Source organism: Lontra canadensis, unplaced genomic scaffold (genome assembly GCF_010015895.1).
Source record: "Lontra canadensis isolate GAN:19392208 unplaced genomic scaffold, GSC_riverotter_1.0 scaffold45, whole genome shotgun sequence".
Classification (NCBI taxonomy): Eukaryota; Metazoa; Chordata; class Mammalia; order Carnivora; family Mustelidae; genus Lontra; species Lontra canadensis.
The window spans coordinates 12,248,959-12,268,222 of record NW_022631039.1 but is presented as its reverse complement, the minus strand read 5'-3'; the positions used below and the strand labels follow the sequence as shown (position 1 = coordinate 12,268,222).

The window sequence follows — 19,264 nt, the reverse complement described above, 5'->3', positions numbered from 1 at the left end:
AGGTGGAAACTCCATGCGGGTCAAATGAACAAATTGCCACGGCTGCTCCGGAAGGGACAAGAGCCAGATGTACATAGCCCGGGCTCCGAGCCACACGCAGACTCTCCAGGTACTGATGGAGTGGCTGTGGGCTCCTCCTTCACTCCACTGCCGAGTGACATGTCTCGGAAGTGAGGGAACCCTTACAGGTGATCAGGAGACAGTTCCAGATGTCTTCCAGTGAACGTGGAAACTCACTGCCTGGCGTTCTGTCTTTCGCAGGCTCACTGGAGTGTGGGGAAAGCATGGGGCTGGCTCCTCCACTGCCTCTGGGTGGCCTCATCCCCTGAGCTTGTCTCGGGGCCCCACTGGCTCTAGGTCCGTGGACCCCAGTTTGCCAGTGGATGACATGACCCCAGCAGGCCTCTCTGGCTCCCGTTCTTTCTCTGTAAAAAATAGGAGGTCAATGGCGACCTCCAGGGTCTCTGAGGCAAGGCCCGTTAGGTCTCACACCCCTGACTTCCATTAGGGCCTTTGGTGGGAGGTGGGAGACGTTCAAAGTGGGAATTCAAGGTCCCAAGAGCTTCTGTTTCTCACCCTCTACTAACTTAATCGACCCAAAAGTTGGTCTTCTCTACTGTGCTAAATTTTACCAGAAATTTAGCATTTTCTTTGTACATGTGGCAATTGGCTGGCCGGTAACTAGGTAAGGTCCTTTCCTATAAAAGCAGCCTGGAGGCTTGGGATGGACCATCACCTCCACACGGTGGCTGTCATCCCCCGCCGTCCCGGCCCCCATGCGCACAGGGGGCTCCGAGCCCCATAGTTGTGGTTGGACAGCTCTGTGAATGGCGGAGAGCTGTACCAAAGGAACTTGGCATGCGTGTCCATCAGCTGTCCCCGTTCAGAGCCCAGCAGAACAAACTAATTGCAAGGAGCCCAGAGCAGGAGGTGGTCAATATGATGTATTGTAGAAATAAATGCTTGTCAACTGCCAGGCAGTTGAAGTATAATTAAAATTATGAGTAATTTACTAAATCAGCATGAACAGAACAAAGAGACTATGTTTAAATATAGATTTGCATTCCAAATGAAATGTTTCACCTGTAAACCCCTTTTTTTTCCAGTAATTTGTTTAAAAATGCGAACACCGCCTGTAATTTCAAGGCTGCTGACCCACTTAAACGTCTTCTCTGTAGAAACTTGTCAGGTTTGATTTTTCCTGGTAGGATAATCAATCCCTGCCTTTCATGGGGTCCAGCGCAATTTGAAATCTGAGGATTTGAGCGTGTGTTCTAGACAGTGGCGGCACTGTGTTCACACCGAGTGCCACTCATAATGGACACCGGCCTTTCTGAGTTGCTCACAACATTGAAGCTGGCTGCTCAGAAACTTCCAGTGGCTCATACAGTCTGTCACTCAAGTGGAGGTTCCCCTGGGGTAGCTAGAGACTTCCCTAAGTGGATTTTCAGGCCATTTTTTTTTAGCAAAACAACAACAACAACAAAAAACTAAAAACTTCTTAGCAATAGATCACATCATGCACATTGGCCCCAGCAGAGCGTGAACTCAGGGCTGTGACAGGCGCCTTCCACAGAGGAGCATGACCGCCACCCAGAAAGAGAGGAGAGGGCCACGGGGCTCTTCAAGACATGATTGGGGTTTGTTCCTTCTCTCACATGGGCTCCATCCCCTGCAGAGGACCAGCTCCTGTGTAGGGTCTGAGCACCCAGAGGGGGACAAGCCAGACTCCAGGCCTTGCAGAGCTTCTGTTCACTGGGCAGAGCCCTAGGACGTGTTACTGGGAAGACAGTGGAGGAGGAGCTGGGAGGGGGTTTCTGACTGTGTTTTGCAAGATGAACGCCCCCCCCCCCATCCATGCTCCCAGGTAAATGGCAGAGATGGGCATCTGGGCATCACCCACAGCTGGGCAAAGGCTTAGAGGTCTGACAGCCCCTGGGACTCAGCACCAGGCGTCAAGGGAAGGCACGGTGGAACCAGGTTTTCTAAGGCTTCCTGTGCTACAGCATCTCCCGGACAGAGGGCCAGTCCAGGATGAAACCAACCTGAGATGGGGTGATCTTGGATGTCAGCAAATCTAGCTCACAACCACAAGCCCTAAGTGAGTACCCGCCATGACCAAAGCTTGTCACGGGTGCTGCAGAGAAACAGCAACGAAAAGATATAGCCCTGGACTTACAACCAGTCAGTGTGGAGGCAGGAACGGCAGGCGTAGTGTGGTCAGGACCGAGGGCTGTAGTGCAGGTCTGTGGCTGAAAGGGAACCTTCTGTCCAGAGTCACAGGAGGCACTAGACCACATTGGGCGAGATTTCCACCCGCTATGTGGGTGAGCCACCAGCTCAAGCCCACACTGCAAGGAACCAGGACTCAAATCCAGAGCCTGAACATGGCCCATGGCTTCTAGAACTCTCCATGTGTCACACGGAGCTGCCCTACTGATACCTTCCAGGGGGTCCAGAGTCTTTCACGAATGACAGATGTGTTTTCTCCGAACTCTAGAAATAGAAGGTGTGGTTAAACCCAATTCCAAATCCCATGTTGGCAGGCCCCAGAGTTGCCATGGAGCCTACCCTTCCTGTGCCCATGACCTACCGCCGACTTCACGAGGCCACCCCCAAGCTATGTGGCCACCCGTGCCCCTCCCCGAGCCCAGAGAGCAGCATCAGGGTGGTCCCACTGTGTCACGGGTAGCAGCTGTGCCTGTCAGATGCGGATGTGGCCTCTTCTCCTTGTGCCTTGAAAGCACCCTCTCCTCTTTCATCAGAAGTGTCCATGAGCCCTGGATCTATGACCTCGGCCCTTCCCCTCCATCCTCCAGCCCCAGGATGTGCGTGGACACACACACCCTGCGTGGGGTGTTTGCTGCCTGTTGCCTCTTCCAGATGGAAGATATGTACCAGACAGGGTCTGGGGGAGGGGCACAGAGCTTCCATGCCCTCCACCCCGGATCTCTGCATGTTCACCGACTCAGGAGCTCTCCGAACCCCATCCTCTAGGGCTGTCCTGGATGCTTCATTGCACAGGCTTGACTGATGAAAGCACCGACCATTGGCCATTGATTGACACTCCAGCCCCTCTCCTGTCCCCAGAAGTCAGGGATGGGACTGAAAGTCCCAACCCTCTGATCACAAGGTTGGTTCTCCTGGTGACCAGCCCATATTCTCATTCACATAACAAGTGACAGCTTTGTCACTCTGGACAAAGACACGTGTATGAGGAACATATTTGTCTCATCTGAATGACAAAATAGATACTCTTCTCCTAAGTCACGGTATTGCAGCATATTGCCCGTCTCTGCTTCCAGCTCCCATGAAGCTCTCCCAGGGCTGTGCCCAAGGGGCTCTCCCAAGGACCTTCGGATCTTCTCATTGCCTCGGTATTTGTCAAATGATGGCTAGACCCTAAATTGCTTCTCCAAATATGCTCTGTCTTCATGTTCAGCAACTGATAATGTGGAACACAGGCTCCCCGTGTGAATTAGCGATTATGATACCTTGCTTGTGTTCATCCGTCCAAAGTTTGCCATTACATTTGCAAGCAGCTGTGCTGTTCGTGACCTTCAGGCTTGGAGGTAGTCCTGTTTTCTTTGGGTGTCATTGAAAAGACCCGTAGATACTTTGCTTTGGGGTTTGGCGGGGGTTGGGAGGTTTAGCTTATATTTGCAGGACTCAGGACTCTATATGCAAACATTTATGGCGGGTCGATTTCTAGACGTGTAGTTGCTGGATTAAAAGGCAAGTGCATTGAAAATCTTGATAAGTAAAACCAAATTACCCTCCGAAAAAGCAACCAGTCATTGGATGAGAGCCCTCCCTACTGCAGTGTGACCTCCTCATAACTGCAAGGTCTGAAAACCCTGTGTCCATGTAAGGTGGCCGCCACCTACCCTACCAGGGGTAGGACACCTGCGTATCTTCATGGAGGGCACAGCTGAACCCACCACCAAGGGGTTTTCCTACAACAAAGCTGTGGCCTCTACTGTGGGACAAGGACAGCGTTTACGAAGGTGCTGGTGACACCCCCATACACAGCAGCCGTGTGGGTGTCATGGGGAATTCGACGTCCATCCCTACCCCTGGACAGGCGTCACGACTCTGCTGTAGCCAGGGGTCCTGGGCATGCCCTTTGCCCATCTGTCTCGTCACAGCTTGGATGGTTCTTGTCCTTATTTGCTGAGTGTTCCAGAGGACACACGGGACCCAGAGCCCCTGGCCCCCCAGGCCAGCTCTCTGGCTACTGCAGCCCTCCCAAGATTCGTTAATCAATAGGAACTGATGGGAGGGAGAATGTGGGCTGGACACCTCCGTGCACATTGGCGCGCAACCCGGTGTGGGTTAAATTCTGAGCCTCAGGACCTGTCTCCTGCCATTCACAGTCCACAGGGTGTCCAAACATTGAATGAGCACCTACCCTACCTACCCTACCCCAGGCCCTTTGTACACCAGCTGTCATGGGAGGGACCGCGGGGGTTCTGGCTTAGGTCTGAGTCCGTGCAAGAGTGGGGGTGACCTGGCATGCGAAGCAGTCACTGGGCCCCCCTGTGAATCTGCCATGAGCCTGGGTGGCCGTCAGGGAGAGGATGGGGCCAGCTGGTGGGTGATGCAGAACCAGCCCACATGCATAACTCCTCAGAGTTCTGGCTTCACCAGGCAACGGGCAGCTTCTCCGCCCACCTGCAACCTGGGATGGAGTCCCCTGCCTTAGCCTGGGGCTCCTACAAGTATGGACTGCACATGGGGTAAGATGCTCAGTGCCCATGTCCCGGCACCAGGAAACCCGGGCTCTCAGAGCCCGATCCTCTACCTGGGGGTCCCCTGTGCCCTTCTTCATGAATGTGGCACCTGCCTTTTTGTGCATAAGCAATCAAGGACAACCTGTTTGATTTAGAGACTTCTCCAGTGCAGCTGGCTGACTCAGCTTGAAGCGGGGCTGCTAGGCCCTGCCAGGATGCTGATCGTGCTATATTTGCAGCCTCCAAGGGATGAGAGCCTGAACGGCCTTCTTCAGGGTTACCGGATCTACTACCGGGAGCTGGAGTCCGAGGCATCCTCAACCACCGTGTCCAAGACGCTCAAAACCCCTTCAGCTTTACGGGCCGAGCTTGCAGGTGAGATGCCTACCCCGTCCCAGCACAGGTGCCACACCATGCACCCAGGAGAGGGACCCTTGTGCATGTTAGCTCTATGTAAGGCATGGTGGGAAATGCCCTGGAAGGCCAGGGGAGATGCGACTCTCCTCCAGGGGGCATGGCCACTGGGGTGGACAGGTCTGTGGCAGCCCAGGTGTGCACAGAGAGGGTTGGCCCACAGAGAGCCCCTGGGCCTTGGGGGCTTACTCCCAGTGTGGAGATCAGGGGAGGATTCCCGGGGGACGAACCATTTGAGGTAGATTGTCAGGGAAAAGAGATTTCACCGAGGACACAAGGACAGGTACGACTCACAGGGGCCTGGCAAAGGTAAATGCTTAGGAGGTGGGAAGAGCCAAGGGGCTCCTGGATGGGGCCTTCCGGTGGGCCAGCCAGGAGCACCTGCCCGCGTGAGGCTGGTGGGGTATGTTAGGGAGGGAAGGCCTTCCCAGGACACCATGTCACTGCCCCATCTGGGGCCAACAGAGGCTGGTCATAGCCTACTGCTCTGATGAGGTCCATTCGGGGGGCCCCCAGCCTCATGGTGTGCACAGCCCTCTCTCCCTGAGCCAATCCACCTGCTCCCCTGGCTTGGATCCAATAGCAGTTGAGACAGCTTCTAGAACTTCGGGAAAGGGCATCTTCCTGTCTCAGAAAGGGGTCAGAGGGCATCCCCCAAACAGTGTCACAGAAGATTCTTCTTGCCGTGTGACATCCTTGTGTCACATCAGAATGTGCGACTCCGGGACTGCATCCCTGCTCTGTCCACCTCCCACCACAGCGCAGGCTGTGCCTTGGGCCTGCGGGTCATGGGGCAGCAGACGGGCAGCGGCTGCGCCTGGCTGATCCCAGAAGTGTGCTGACTGGAACCAGTGGCTCATTTGCCTCCCGTGATCTTGGTCACACTCCCACATCCCCGCCCCACAGGCATCCCTTGCCGGTGGCCAAATAATATCTTCTTGGGCTTTGTAGCAAAATCAAAACCACAAAATAAAAGAACCAGGATGCGGTTGGGTCCATTTGCCTGCGCAGGTGCTCACAGTCTGTGGCTTGCTCGTTCCCGTCCAAGCAGGGCTCTCACCTGAGCAGAGACACCCGTGCCTGCCGCAGGGTGTCTGGAAAAGTTGCCGCCCTGGGAGAAACCCATTTCCTGGCTCCTTGAGTGGTGTTTGCACTGTCATGCCGGAGACTCATCTGATCCCTGTCGTGGGCCAGGTGCCCTGGCTATCTCAGGAAGCCAGGCGGGGACCCCCAGGTTGCTAATGGGGAGTGTGGAGGCGGCAGTGTGGACGGGCAGCGGCTTCCGAGCGCAGTACCAGCCCGCCCACCGTGTCTGCAGACATCATTTGCAGTAACTGTTCCCTGCCGGCTAACTGCCTTTCTGCTTTGCTTACCCCTAATAGCCCAAAGCAGCTTCAAGACCGTGAACAGCAGCTCCACATTAACGACGTATGAATTAACACGTAAGTGCACGCCGCCTTCAGCAGGAGGCGCCGTGACCGCGGGGCAGGCCGGGGCCAGTGCCAATTGGCCTCTCAGTGGACCAAGTGAGAAGCAGCCAGAATTGATGGCTCTAGTTTCTGGAATTCCCCCTCTCCAGCGCTGCATCTCAACACACCAAAACCATCGGGGAGACGGGAAAGGACACTTCCAGAAGCAGAAACTGGGAAGGCATTTGACAGCTGGTCTTCGAGTCTGGGGGAGTCAGAGGGAGCCAGAGCTCCTTTCTGCTTCCCTTTGACCTTTTCCTTTTACTCTTTATTTAATTGCAGTAAAATATGTGCAAAATGTACCATCGTAACCATTTCTGAACGTGCAGTTCGGTAGCATTAAGCATGTTCACACTGCTGTGCAGCTATCCCCGCCCGCCTCCAGGGCCTATCTCTCTCCCTGGACCGAGCCTCCGTCCCCATGAAACACCCACCCCTCCCCGCCTGGCCCCCGGCGCCCACCCTGTCCTTTCTGTCTCTGTGTCGGAGTCCAGGACTGCAGCAGTGCTTGCCCTGCTGTCTGGCTTCTTCCCCTTCCAGCTTCAGCCCTGCTGAGGCACAGTTGGGACGCCCCATGTCTTCAAGACTGAGTAGTGCCCCCCTGCGTGCACTCACCAGGTTTGGCTGCCTGTCCATCACCCCTTCCCTCTGGCTGCCACCATGCTCGCTCTCACGCTCCTGGCCCTCACAGGGTTGCATGGTCCGGAGGCAGGGCGAAGGGGCCCCACAGTGTGACTCCCCCCTGTGCCGGGAGCTTCCCTGGACTGGCACGTGGATAAACGAGGGGGGAGTAGAAGGGGCCAGCCCTTCCCGAGGCCCTAAAGTGTGTGAGCACCACCCCCCGCATCGCAGGCAGCGCCTGGGCAGCTGGCCCCGCCCTCATGGCCGGGGTGGGAGTCGGGGCGGGGAGACTCAGGCATGCCATTTTCTCCTCCACTCTGCTCCCCTAAAAACGACTCTACGGTCTGCGGTCTGCCCCGCATCCCTACCCAGCCACCACCCCTCCACCCAGTGCCTCGTCTCCCATGACACCGGGCTGAGGAGCAGCTTAGGGAGTTTGGTGCAGCCCAGGTCCCAGAGACAAGGCTTCCCAGGCTGGGCCTCCAGGCTTTGCAGTCCAGGTCCAGGTTATGAAGGAGAGGGGCCCCGACTGTGACCGTGCCCATGTCCACCCTGGCTTGTCTCCACTGATGCTGAGGATACACATGGTCCCCAGGCATGGGGGTGGGGCAAACAGGCCAGGACAGTGCATGAGCCACAGAAGGCAGCACAGCTGCAGCCAGGCTGAGAGCAGGAAAGGGTGGGTCCCTGCATGGCCCTGAAGCCGGCAGGGGCAGGAACCTTGGTGTTCTGATTCACTGAACCTCTGCGGACCCCAAGAGGGGAGATCTGAAGCCTGAGCTAAGTCACCATTCACCCAGGGGTCAGACCCGCACATAGGGCCTCAGGAAATCCCAGCAACGATGAAGCGGTATTAACTAACAGGAGAACCTTCCAGAGTGTTCTCATTGACAGGTCAGCTACTTCCGCCCTCACTCAGCTCGGCCTGTGGAACACTATATATGTGGTTTCACGTGTCCTTGTCTTCCCGGGACGTGGTGGTTAAAAACTCAGAGGGCTTTGTGTTGCCAGTGCATTTCCTCCTTAAACACCAGGGTCTTCCTTGTCCGTTCTTATGGAGAGATTCTGGGCCACAGGCTGGCCTATATGACATCCTGCCGCCTCTACTCTTCCCTCTGGAAGGAGGCCTGCAGCCGCACACAGTAGCTGCTCATCTGGGCCAGGGAAGGAGAAGAAGGCCACTCCACAGACCCTCGGGGGATGCCCCCACTCTGCCCCGTGGCCCTGTGGTGTTGCTCCAAGGCAGAGAGGTGGTCCCAGGCCAACTGACCCGTCTCCTTCCTCCTGTAGGTCTGAAGAGGTACCGGCGCTATGAGGTCATCCTGACGGCCTACAACATCATCGGCGAGAGCCCAGCCAGCGCGCCTGTGGAGGTGTTCGTCGGCGAGGCTGGTAAGCTCGGGGCACCACTGCCCTCCGGGAAGCATGGCATGGCGCCCTCAGGGGCCGGCAGCGTGCCCACGTTGAGGAGCCTGGTACCACCTGTGCCTTCGGGAGGTTCCAGGTTCTCTCCTGGGAAAGACGGATCTGCTGAGGGCTGGGCTGACCTGGTGGCTGGAGAGACCCATGCAGTCTTGTTTTCAGACTCAGGGATTGATTTTATCTCCAGAGCCCTCCTTGTGCTTCCCAGCATGTGCTCCGTGGGGAGGCTGCTGCCTCTATGGGAATCCGGGTGCGTGGGGACCTTGGCCTCTGCCGGGACGTTTGTGCTCAGAGTCCCACAGTTCCTGGTGGGGCCCCAGTGTCGGCTTGGCACACATCGGCCTGACCCCCCAGTAACCGCCTGGTCTCCTGTGTGGGAAAATCACATGGATCATTGTTTGTATCCCTGTTAGATAAGACGTGGCCCCTGAGTTTGTTTCCAGGGCTGTCCCTTGTGTGGAGGCTTCAGAGAGACGTCATGTCATGTTGAGAGCAGACTGGGCTCCCATCTGACCCAAGGGCGCTGCCCACTCTCCCCTGCTCTGCCGGGGCTCCTGTTCAGGTCAGCTGGGGCAGTGAAAGCATCGTGCTTCAGGCCAGGAACCACGGGAATTCCCTCTGAGATCAGAGCCCCAGGCTTGCAGGAGACGGCGGTTGGGCCGCTGGGCCAGCCCGCAGAAACCTGTCAGGTGACCTTTCGACATTTGGAGAGGTTACTGTTAGAAACCAAATGACAGCAGTGGGGGACTAACTGAGCAGGACTTTTCTGGAACGGTCAAGCAACATTTGCACCAAGTGATGCCTGGAACGTGGGCTGTGCTGGTGGCTCTGTACGTCTGCCCCGAGGGGTTAAATGGGGTGGCGAGGTGGGGGCTGGGCAGCCAGTGTTCTGGGCAGATGCGCCTCCCCTCAGAGGAGCCTCCCTCCCCAGGCTGAGGCCAGGCAGGAGCACAGGCAGGGAGGGGACAGGACGTGGCCAGTGCCATCTAGAAGGCAGGCACTCCAGTCCTCTCTGGCACCTGGGCCCACGCTGGTCAGCACAGGGGTCTGCTGGCCAGCTGGAGCCGCAGCGCCTGGCAGCCCATTGGCGGCCTGCATCAGGGGCCCGGGGCACTGGAGGCAGAGCCTGAGTCACAGGGGCCCAGGCAGACGCTCCTAGAAGACTAGAGCCAGGGAGGGAGGCAGGCAGGCATGGGGGATCGTGTGCACCGGCCAGGTCGCCATGGGCCTGAAGTCTGGCTCTGTGCTCCATGCCACGCTCCACTCCATCCTCTGCTCTGTGCTCTCCTCCGTGCTCCATGCCATCCTCCACTCTGTGCTCTCCTCTGTGCTCTGAGCCATGCCCTGTGCCATGCTCCATGCCGTGCTCCACGCTCTCCTCTACGCTCCGCTCCGTGCTCTGCTCCGTGCTCCGTGCCAAGCTGGCGGGTTAGCAAGCAACAGGGCAAACCGTGAGCAGTGTGAAGTCAGCCGTCCCCCTGACCCTGAAGCAGAGGGTGCGGCATGGAGCTCACAACCTGTGCACGGCTGTGGGAGCGCCGTCACCCCTGCAGGGACAGAGCCCCACTTCCTGGAGAGAAGCCCCTGCCATCCAGCTGTCCCTCCTCCCCTGTCCCGCTTCCCAGCCAGCCAGTGGCCTGGAGGTTCCCGTCTAGGAATCTGTGCAGAATGTCTCATAGCACCTGTGCCCACGAGTGGGCTGCTTTCACCCGATGCAGCAGCACCTTGTCTCATGGCTGGGGAACGTTTTTGCCATGTGCACACTCAGGTTTTGTCTCTCTCCATCCACAGGGGGACACCTGGCTGGTCCCCGCCATCCGGGTGCTGTGAGGACAGCCTCTATGGTATTATCCAGCAGTGCCGAGCTAATGCCATGGCAGGCAGGCAGGGGGAGCCACGGAGGTGGTGGGGTGGGGGCTCCTCCTGCTCCCTGGGGCCTCTCACCTCCCTCCGCTCTCCTGGAGGGGCCCCCACTCCAGCCCTTCCCTAGGGCACCTGTCCTCCCAGCACCCGTCGTCCCAACACCCACCTGCTCCCTGTCCTGTCTCCCCATATCTTGGGTGTCAGCCTCCTGGACCCCATTGACCCCAGATGGAAAACGGGGGGCCCTACCTGGTGAGCCCGGGCTCCAGGGCTGTCTGACCCCACACGCATGCTCTGATGAGCCAGCTGTGCTGCTGAGGGCACTCACCGGAGGTGCTGAGAAGTGCTCTTCAAGCCTCCTGAGTGGTTGTGGGCTCCGTGCACAAAGCACCGCTCAGCCTCCTTGCCCTGCCTCTTCCCCCGACCCCCACCCAGGACCTGACTCCAGGGACTGCTTCTCCAGAAAGCTCTCTCTGACCCCCCCCCACCCCGCCCCGCCACAGGTCCAGCTTTCCCCTTTTGTGCCCTGAGTCTCCGGTGCAGTGTGGACACCTCTACCTTCATTATCAGATGGGACGGTCCTGTCTTCTTTGCCCGTGGGACCAGGACAACTCCTCTCACAGTGCTCCCCATCCTGAGCTTAGGACCAAAGGGGACCTGAATGCCTTTGCTGCCTTGCAAATAGAGGTCCCCAGACTCCCATGAGGACGAGGCAGGAGAGCAGCTGTGGGAATCCTGGGAACTGGGAAGCACCCAGATGGGCTGAGATAAAGTGGGTGGGCTTCATGTCTCAGAGCAGGTGGGAGTAAGTGGGGGGATGGGGCTAATCAGAGATGTCTTCTCCTGAAGCAAGGAGACACGTGACAGTGGTATCTGCCCTGTGACTTCTGTGACCCCAGTACCCTTGCTCACACAGGCACACATATTGTACCATCGACGCCTCCTACAGCACCTGGGCAGGGAAGGGAGTCAGCTGGCCAGGGTGCAGGAGCACACTCTGGGGAGGCAGGCAGGCGGTGGGGGCAGGGACAAGAGAGGCTGCTGAGTGCTATTGGGTACGCTTTGTGCAAGGGGGTTCTCGTAAGCACCACACAGGAAGAACGCATGTGCATGTCCCTGCAGTTATGCTCCCTCCTGCACAAACTTGGATGGGGGCAGGGAGGGAGGGTGCAGGATACGGAAGGAAATTGTATGCTCACTCCTTCCACCATAATGCGGGTGACAGCCTTCCAGAGAGACCAGCCGAGGACACGGAGCACAGAGGCAGAGCGGCCTGGCGGACACCAGGAGAGGGTGTGCTGTGCACCCCAGGGGAGAAAGGGCGAGACCTGCCTGCCCATGTCAGATGCAAATAGGAACTGACCAGGACTCTAGGCCTTGAGATGCAGGAGTCAGGGAGAACCAGGGCCAAGGCCCTGGCAGATGAAATCAGGGAGTCTTTGGTGTTTGGATAGAAAAAACAGGGAAGCAGTCTTCTCAGCGTGCATTGGCTGCTCTGGAATAAAGTCCACCCATTTGTAGGCAGCTCTGCCAGTTACTGGCTGTGTGACCATGGGCAAGTCACTTGAACCCTCTGGGCCCCAGACTTGAGGAATCACGGTGTAGAGAGGAGCACTGTGAGCTAGGACTAAGGACACTCGGAGCCTCATGCCGACTCTGTCCCTAACTCGTCTGTCCTTCCTACAGGATGAATGTGGAGAACATGACCACACGGGGTGGGTCAGTATTTGTGAATGAATGGTTGAGACTCTGGGTGAGTTACTTAACTCCCTTGGCCTCATCTGCAGAGCAACGTGTTTAGAATAGGGGGTCTCTGGGTCTAGCCCAAACGTACAGGATTTTAGTCTGTTTCACCTCATGAAGACAAGGTAATTTTTAGGAAATTTCTCATTGAGATTGATTTCTGAGTCTAGACATCACAAATGGGTAAAAATAATACATCAATATGGACTCCAGTTTGCCAGAAATAAAAGCCCAGCCCAAACAGGCTTAGGCTGAAAGAATCATATATTAACCCATGTAACAGAAAAGTTGAAGGTCCGGCTTCAGGCATGGCTGGATCCAGCACCCTAACAGGCTGGTTTGATGGCCCATCTTGGCTCCACTGTCCTGTCAGTTTACTCCTATCTTGGGGAGGCTCCCTGTTACAGTGGCCCTGCTGTGGCAGCAAGAAGGCAGCTTCCCTCGGTGATGTCTGCAGAGGAAACCCACTCGGTCCCAAGAGCCAGCCTTTAGTGATATGCCCATCTGCAGACCAGATGCAGTGGCCAGAGGCCTGAGGTCCCCAAAGCCAGGTGATGATGTCATCTCTACCTGGGTCCCTGGGCCAGATAGGAGGAAGGATCCCCAGGGGAATGGGTGCTCCCTGCCACAGTCCACATGCAGGGATGGCAGAGTGCCAGTGGCCAGAGCTGCTTCAGAGAGGGGTGAGAGACCGTGTGTGGGGTGCCATGGTACATAACTGCTGTGCCAGTTTTCCCCACTGAGATCTCCAAGCCCATCTCTGTGTTCTCGGGGTCCCGGGTACTACAGGGCTAGAAAAAGGAGCCCACATCCTGACCTTCAAGACATATGCTACTCAAGGATGGGCCCCCACTTTCTGGCGAAGGCTGCCCTCTTACCCTGGGACAATGACATCAGCTACTGCCTGTGTTTCCAGGCCTCCCAGGCCACTCTCCCCTGGAACAGACACTGGCTGTGTCGTCTAGAGTCCCTGCTCTTGCTCCCGGTCCTGGGAGGACCTGCAGGCTTCCTCCAGCCCCGCTTTGGGGCCATGCCTCCAGGAAGTAGCCGTCTCCTCCCTCTCTCCAGGCAGAGCTGGGGTTCCCTCCTCTCTTACGGAACACATTGCACACACAGCTTTCTGCACTCGTGGTCTGTGGTCTGTCTGTGCTCAGTGCTCCACAGAGCAGAGAGCCCCTGCTATCCACCCCACCGTCCTTAGGACTCCATGGTTTGCCTGCAATGCTGTGGGGAAGGAGTGGGGGGGAGGGACAAGACCAGATTAGACAGGAAGGAGGGAAGCCGGCAGCCCTGCTCGGAAGCATGGACACCGGAGACAAATGACAGCAGGCAGTGCCATGTGGGGGTGGGGATCCCCAGGGCCAGGGACACACAGGAAGTGCCCTAACAGAGGCTTCAGAAGCCCCAGCTCCTGTTTGCCCTGCCCATTCAAGAAGGACAGGCATCTGGGGACCCCAGAAACCTAAGGGCTTCTGACAAAACAACACAGCAGACCTGACTGGCCCCAAACCAAGCCCAGGGCTTTCTGTTCTGAGCCTTGTTCTTTTTTGGTCAAAAATTGATCGATTGCACCCTGAATGCTTTGTGGGGACCACTGAAGGCAGAGCACCTGTTTCCTGCTCTGATGGTGGGGGCTGTAGAAGCAGAGACCACACACACACACACACGTACAACCCCTGCTGCCAGGGAAGGGGGTAACAGCCCCCGTTCTCACGGAGCAAGGACCCCTCGCCCCATCGACTCCATCCCAGCTGCCCCATCAGGACCCTGCAGCTCCCCAGCTCTACTGTGCAGGCCAAGGCCCCTGGAGTGGGAGGGCTCGTACCGAGTGGTCTTATTTGGGAAGACAGGGGTGTTGTAGAGGCCCTGTGAATTGAGATTGGATTTCCTGAAGCAACAGGCCCAGGCACCTCTGTCAGAGGTCACAACGAAGATTCAGTGAGCCTGAAGAATGACAGGTCCTTGGCCTGGCGCCTGGCCCAGGGATGCACGGACAGCAGTCATGCCACCCTCACTCCAGGGGTGAGGCAGGGTGAGCAGCCCCTGCCCACCTCTAGCCCTGCTTCCCCTCTGAGCCTCAGTCCAGGTTTAAAGGCAGAATTCACCCCCTCTCCCAAGAGATGAGCCCATCCACAGAGCCGAGATGGTCATGGCAGAGGAGAGGAAAGCCAGTGTCAACCCCGAGAAAGCTCCGGCCAGACAGGGTGATGGTGGCCAGGAGCAGTTTTGGCCCAGGAAGTGACCAAAGAGGCCAAGTGCTCGGCCTGGGCCTGAGCTGCTGGCCTGGACACACCTGATGTTCAGAGCCTGGCCGGGGGCCCAGACGCTGCAGGCTGGCTCCAGGATGAGGGGCATGCTGCATAGCCCGCAGAGTCGGGGTCAATGCGTGGCCCACGTGTGACCAGCTGGGAGAGCCATGGGCGCCTGGGGAAAGGCAGACTGCCATGGAGGGGAGGGGTGCGTGCGCAGGGGCCTCTTGGGGTAGCCGTCTTGCTCCAGAGGTGGAAACACAGGGTCGGTCTCACCCTTTGACTCTCTGCCCTGAAAAGCCTCCATCACAGAGATCGCCACGCAGGGGAATAGGCAATCCACGGAGGCTTCCGGGCAGGATGGGCTCACAAGGTCCAGCTTCACAGCACTCCTACCAGGGAAGCCATCAGTCCCTTTTGCATATGGCCAAAAGAAGTTCCAAGAGAGGTCCGGCCCCCTTCTGGCCTGACCATGCTGTCACTGGCCTTGGACAGGTGTTTCTCTGCCAGGGCCCTGAAAGCAAAGTCAGAACCCTGCCGAACTTGGAGCAGCCCCTCTGGCCGTCAGGAGCCCCTTTGCCCTATGGGGGGCAGGAGAGCAGGAGGACGGGCGTTATGGGGCAGTGGGCTGAGACCAGTCCTGGGGCATTTACTCCTCCAGCCTCTGTTTTCTGTTCTACGAAATGGGATGACCCCTGTGCCCAAGCAGGGCACGCTCCAAGGCCCTCCGGCTGCTGGGGGGTGAGCGATGGAAAGAGAAGCCCAGATGGTATGTGGGGGTGGTGGTTGCTCTGAGCGGGGCCGTCAGCAGCCCCGGTGGGGGTTTTCAACCAAACCTTCGAGGCTCCCCTTGCTCCCCCTTTTCCACTGCTTCAACGGTGACAAGCCCAGCATTGGCCTTCCCAGGCTGGCCACAACCTCTCCATCCCTGTGGTCCCACAGGCATTAAACCCAGGCAAAACCTGGCTGGGACTTTACCCCCAAATGCCAGACCCATGGGGTCAGGGCAGCCAGGCCCCTGCATTCCGTCTGTCCTGAGGGAACAGCATGGTGCCTGCTGGCCGCCGAAGGCCGCCTGTGCTTGCCGGTCTGGCTTCTGTGCCCATTTTCCTCCATGAGCGCCTCCAGCACCTTCCCGTGAATGTGCATGAGGTGACCCATGTGGGCCCGCCTGTTTGCAGAGGTTCTGAGTGCAGCCCATAGGGGTTTCCCGTGCAGGAAAGAGGTCAGGAGGCTCTTCTGTACCCGCCGAGCCCCCAGACGCTTTGAATGTGCCCGTTCTCTCTGCCCTGCTGGTTCAGAGGATGACCCCCACAGGGAGCACAGGGCACTTCACTGGAGAGGTGAGAGGGAAAATGTCCCCTCCTGGCCTCCAGAGGCTTCTCTCGATCTTGCCCCTTGCACTGGGCTCTGGCAGTGGTGGGTGGAAGCCAGGTCTGGGATTATATCTGGAGACTCGTCTGGGGCTAGAAGCATCAGGACCACCAGAATATCCCCATGGGAGCAGTTTGGGGGAGCAGGCAAGTGGGGCTCACTGCTGTATAAGGAATGGGGGGTCAGAGCCAGGGGGTGCCTTCCCCGGGTGAGACAGGTGTCACCAGATGCGGGGCTGGGTCCAGATGGTGGAGAACCTTCACAAACCACCCCCGGGGTTATTTCATGCTGTTCATCCGGGAGAGAGGGACTGGCACAGACATAGGGCACAGGGGTTTGCTGACATAAATCAAGCTTCTGTGAGCACTGTTGCAAATCCTTTATAACCTCTCTGATTCTGTCCTTGGGAGAAAATGCTAGAAGCAGACTCCCCGGCTCAAAGGACATGAGCATTTCTTGCTTGGAGAAACTGAAACCCATTGAAGTGCTGTGCCCTGGGGACCAGGATGGGGGTCTTGTGACCTCTCTGCTTCCACACTGGGCTCTTGCCTCACTTGTTAGGTGACAGTGTATCTCACTAGTCTTCTGGCCACTGGCCTATCATCCCTACCGTGCTGTTAAATGCCCCGACCGTACACGGCGACATGTCTCGCGGGGTCTTAGTGTCCTGGGGGTGATTTGTGAGAGCTCCGTGTGCATCAGGGACATCACATCCGACCCCCCTTAGGGCCCGCGGTTTCCCTGTTTTGTGGTCTGTTGTGGGGTTTCCTGTGGTCAAACCTCTCGCTCTGCGGGGTCTGCTTCTGGTCCAAGAGCCCGGGAGGTACCCGGCTTGTCCTCCAGATTGTCATGGGTCCCTGGTTCCCGAAACTCTGGAGCGCACCTGGAATGCGTTTCGCTGCTGGGCGGACGTGAGCTTCTCAGTGGCTGCTTCTCACAGCCGTTGCCCCAGTTCCATCTCTGACCAACCAGTGCCCCCCGATGCTCTGGGGCGTGGCCTGGGGTTCTTGCGACTTCGCACTCATGCCACCAGCCCCTCTCGCTGCTGCGTTATCACCATCCTTCCTGTTTCACAACACTCTGCCCTGGTTTTTGTTTCCCAGAACTTCTCAGCCGTTTTTAGGAACTTTATAGTCATTTTGGCAAATTCTGCTGAGGTTGGACGGGATGTGCGTTATGTTCTGAAGGGACAGAAAAGTGCACCCCGCAGTCATCCCGCTCTCCCGCCCTCCCTCTCCGGACCCCCCTCACCTCTTCCCCGTGCCTCTTGCTAGAGCCGCACTCGGCTCCACCCTGCGAGTCACCTGCTGAACTCGGTCCCCGCAGCATTGTCACCGCGAGCCCTGACCCCCCAGCAGCTTGTCCTCACTCTACCCACAGCCGCTGGAGCCCAACGGCCGCCCCAGGGAAAGGAAGGACTTGACAGTTTCTTCCTCCGAAAGAGGGAGTCAGAACTTCCTCCTGCACCCAGTGGAAAGCACCTTGACCTTTGTTCTTTGACCCCAATAACTTTTGCTGAAAAGGGAAAAGAATCAGGCACTGTTCTACTCGTTGGTTGGTTTAGGAGCCATTTGGGTCACAATGGGCCCGGGTGTCACTTCACAAGACCGTGAGCATCTTGGAATGGTTGGTTGGCTCTTTTTTTAAAGAAAAGTAACTTACCAGGAACTGCAGGTTCTACCTTTCTTGGAAGTCCTGGAGTTTTTAATTGCGCTGGCTGGAAGGAGGGAGGAATGGCACCACTTTTCTCGCCGTTTTAGCTCCCCCTAGCGACGCAGAGCCCGGCTCCAGCCTCAGTCTGGGGCCAGAGAAGGCTCTATAGCTCTGCTGGTCTGAGCCTGGTGCAAGGCCAGGAGTCAAGGGCACTTTGGCCACAGCCTCTCCCCGGCATCACGCACTGCGATCTCCAGGTAATTACTAATGGACGTGGGTCCTGACAGGATCAAAACCACAGACGGCTTCCATAGCAGGTCCCGCCTGTCGTGTGGTGGGCCACGCAGTGTGTATACAGTGTGTAGGTGGAGACACAGGGCTTACAGGCCAGTGATCATGAATGGTGTAGCGGGTGTCCACTGGAACGTGACAGCCTGCTGTGGGCCAGGCCAATTGCTGTCTCTGGTCCCAGGTGAGCCGTGGGTGCTCAGAGGCTGTCACCCAGTCTGGAGGTGGCCAGGGGTCCTGGGGCTCCTTCTTGCCCTCGGGGGCCACAGCACACTGTTTGCTCCCTTGATGCACAAAGTCCCAAGTCATTGCCTCAGAGATCAGACTAGACAGTCCCCACAGAAGGGCAGCCTCCAGTGTCGCTGGGCCTGACCCCAGCTGGCTCAGTAGATGTTGATAAGGGAGTGGGGACATTGCCTGTCCCCTCCCAGATCAGAGAGAGCTCCTAGGGATGGCCCTGGCCTTTGCTGCCTCCTCCAGGCTGTCTTCAGCATCCCTGACTCCAGGAACTCCTGTCCTGAGGCCGTGTGGGGAATGAGGTAACAGAGTCAGGCAGCTGTGTTGATTCTAAAGCCCCTGCAAGCACATGGGGGATGGGGTGCTGAGGGGGTGAGGGGAGGCCTGAGGCAGGGGTGTACCCAGGATTAAGCTGTCAGTGCAGTCAGACATGGCCTGGGAGAGATGAGAGGAAAGGAGGGCAGCTCCCACAGTCTGGTCAGTGCTGGGGTGCCGCAAGGGTCACAGACCAAGAGCACAAGTGTGAGCTGATGCCCTATTGCAGAGATCGGTGGAAAGTTCTAGAATCACCACGACTACCCCAGCTTCCATACCCCTGCATGAGTGATTTTTCCCCAATCCGATTTCAACCCCTCAGTGGCTCCCTCTTGTTCATAGGGAGATATATAGAATTTGCTCCTGGGACAGGCCCTGGGGCCCTTCCCGCCTAGCAGCATCTCCGGCCTCCGCGAGCATCTCCTGGTCCCACAGCTCTGGGCATCCCTCTCCTGCTCCATGTGCTCCGCAGCGCAGAATACTGCCTTCCCCAGCAGACAAATGTTAGTAGATAAATGACATTTCTATTAACCTAATTTCCATCAGGGTAGGAAGGTTATGGAGAATATTCAAATCCTAATGCTTTATTTGGAAAGGATCCCAAACATCACGCCATCTGGAGTCCAAGTTCTGGGCTGGGCAGATTCTCAGGACGCTCCTCTGAGCACCGTACTGGGGGTGAATGGAGACCTCACCACTGAGCGCCCACTCCCTCAGTGGCTGGACGGGCCCCTGGAGGGAGAAGCCCAGGTCCTGCCCTTGAGCAGCGCACAGTCTGGGTGGAGAGAGAAGCCTGGCCTGGGCCCTGTAAGTGGGTTAGGCTGTCTGGGGTCAAGCCGTGCTGGCCAAGGGGCCTTCCTTCCAGAGCCCCACGTGGACGGCA

The 19,264-nt window shown here is 57.6% G+C and overlaps 1 protein-coding gene across 1 annotated transcript in view; it reads left to right on the top strand.

The window, feature by feature from the left end:
- Positions 1–19,264, top strand: part of SDK1 (sidekick cell adhesion molecule 1) — a 230,773-nt gene that overhangs the window by 162,374 nt on the left and 49,135 nt on the right. The window contains exons 28-30 of the mRNA XM_032872773.1: positions 4,973–5,108; positions 6,530–6,589; positions 8,528–8,629. Coding sequence (XP_032728664.1) covers positions 4,973–5,108; positions 6,530–6,589; positions 8,528–8,629 — 298 coding nt within the window. The remainder of the gene's footprint in view (positions 1–4,972; positions 5,109–6,529; positions 6,590–8,527; positions 8,630–19,264) is intronic.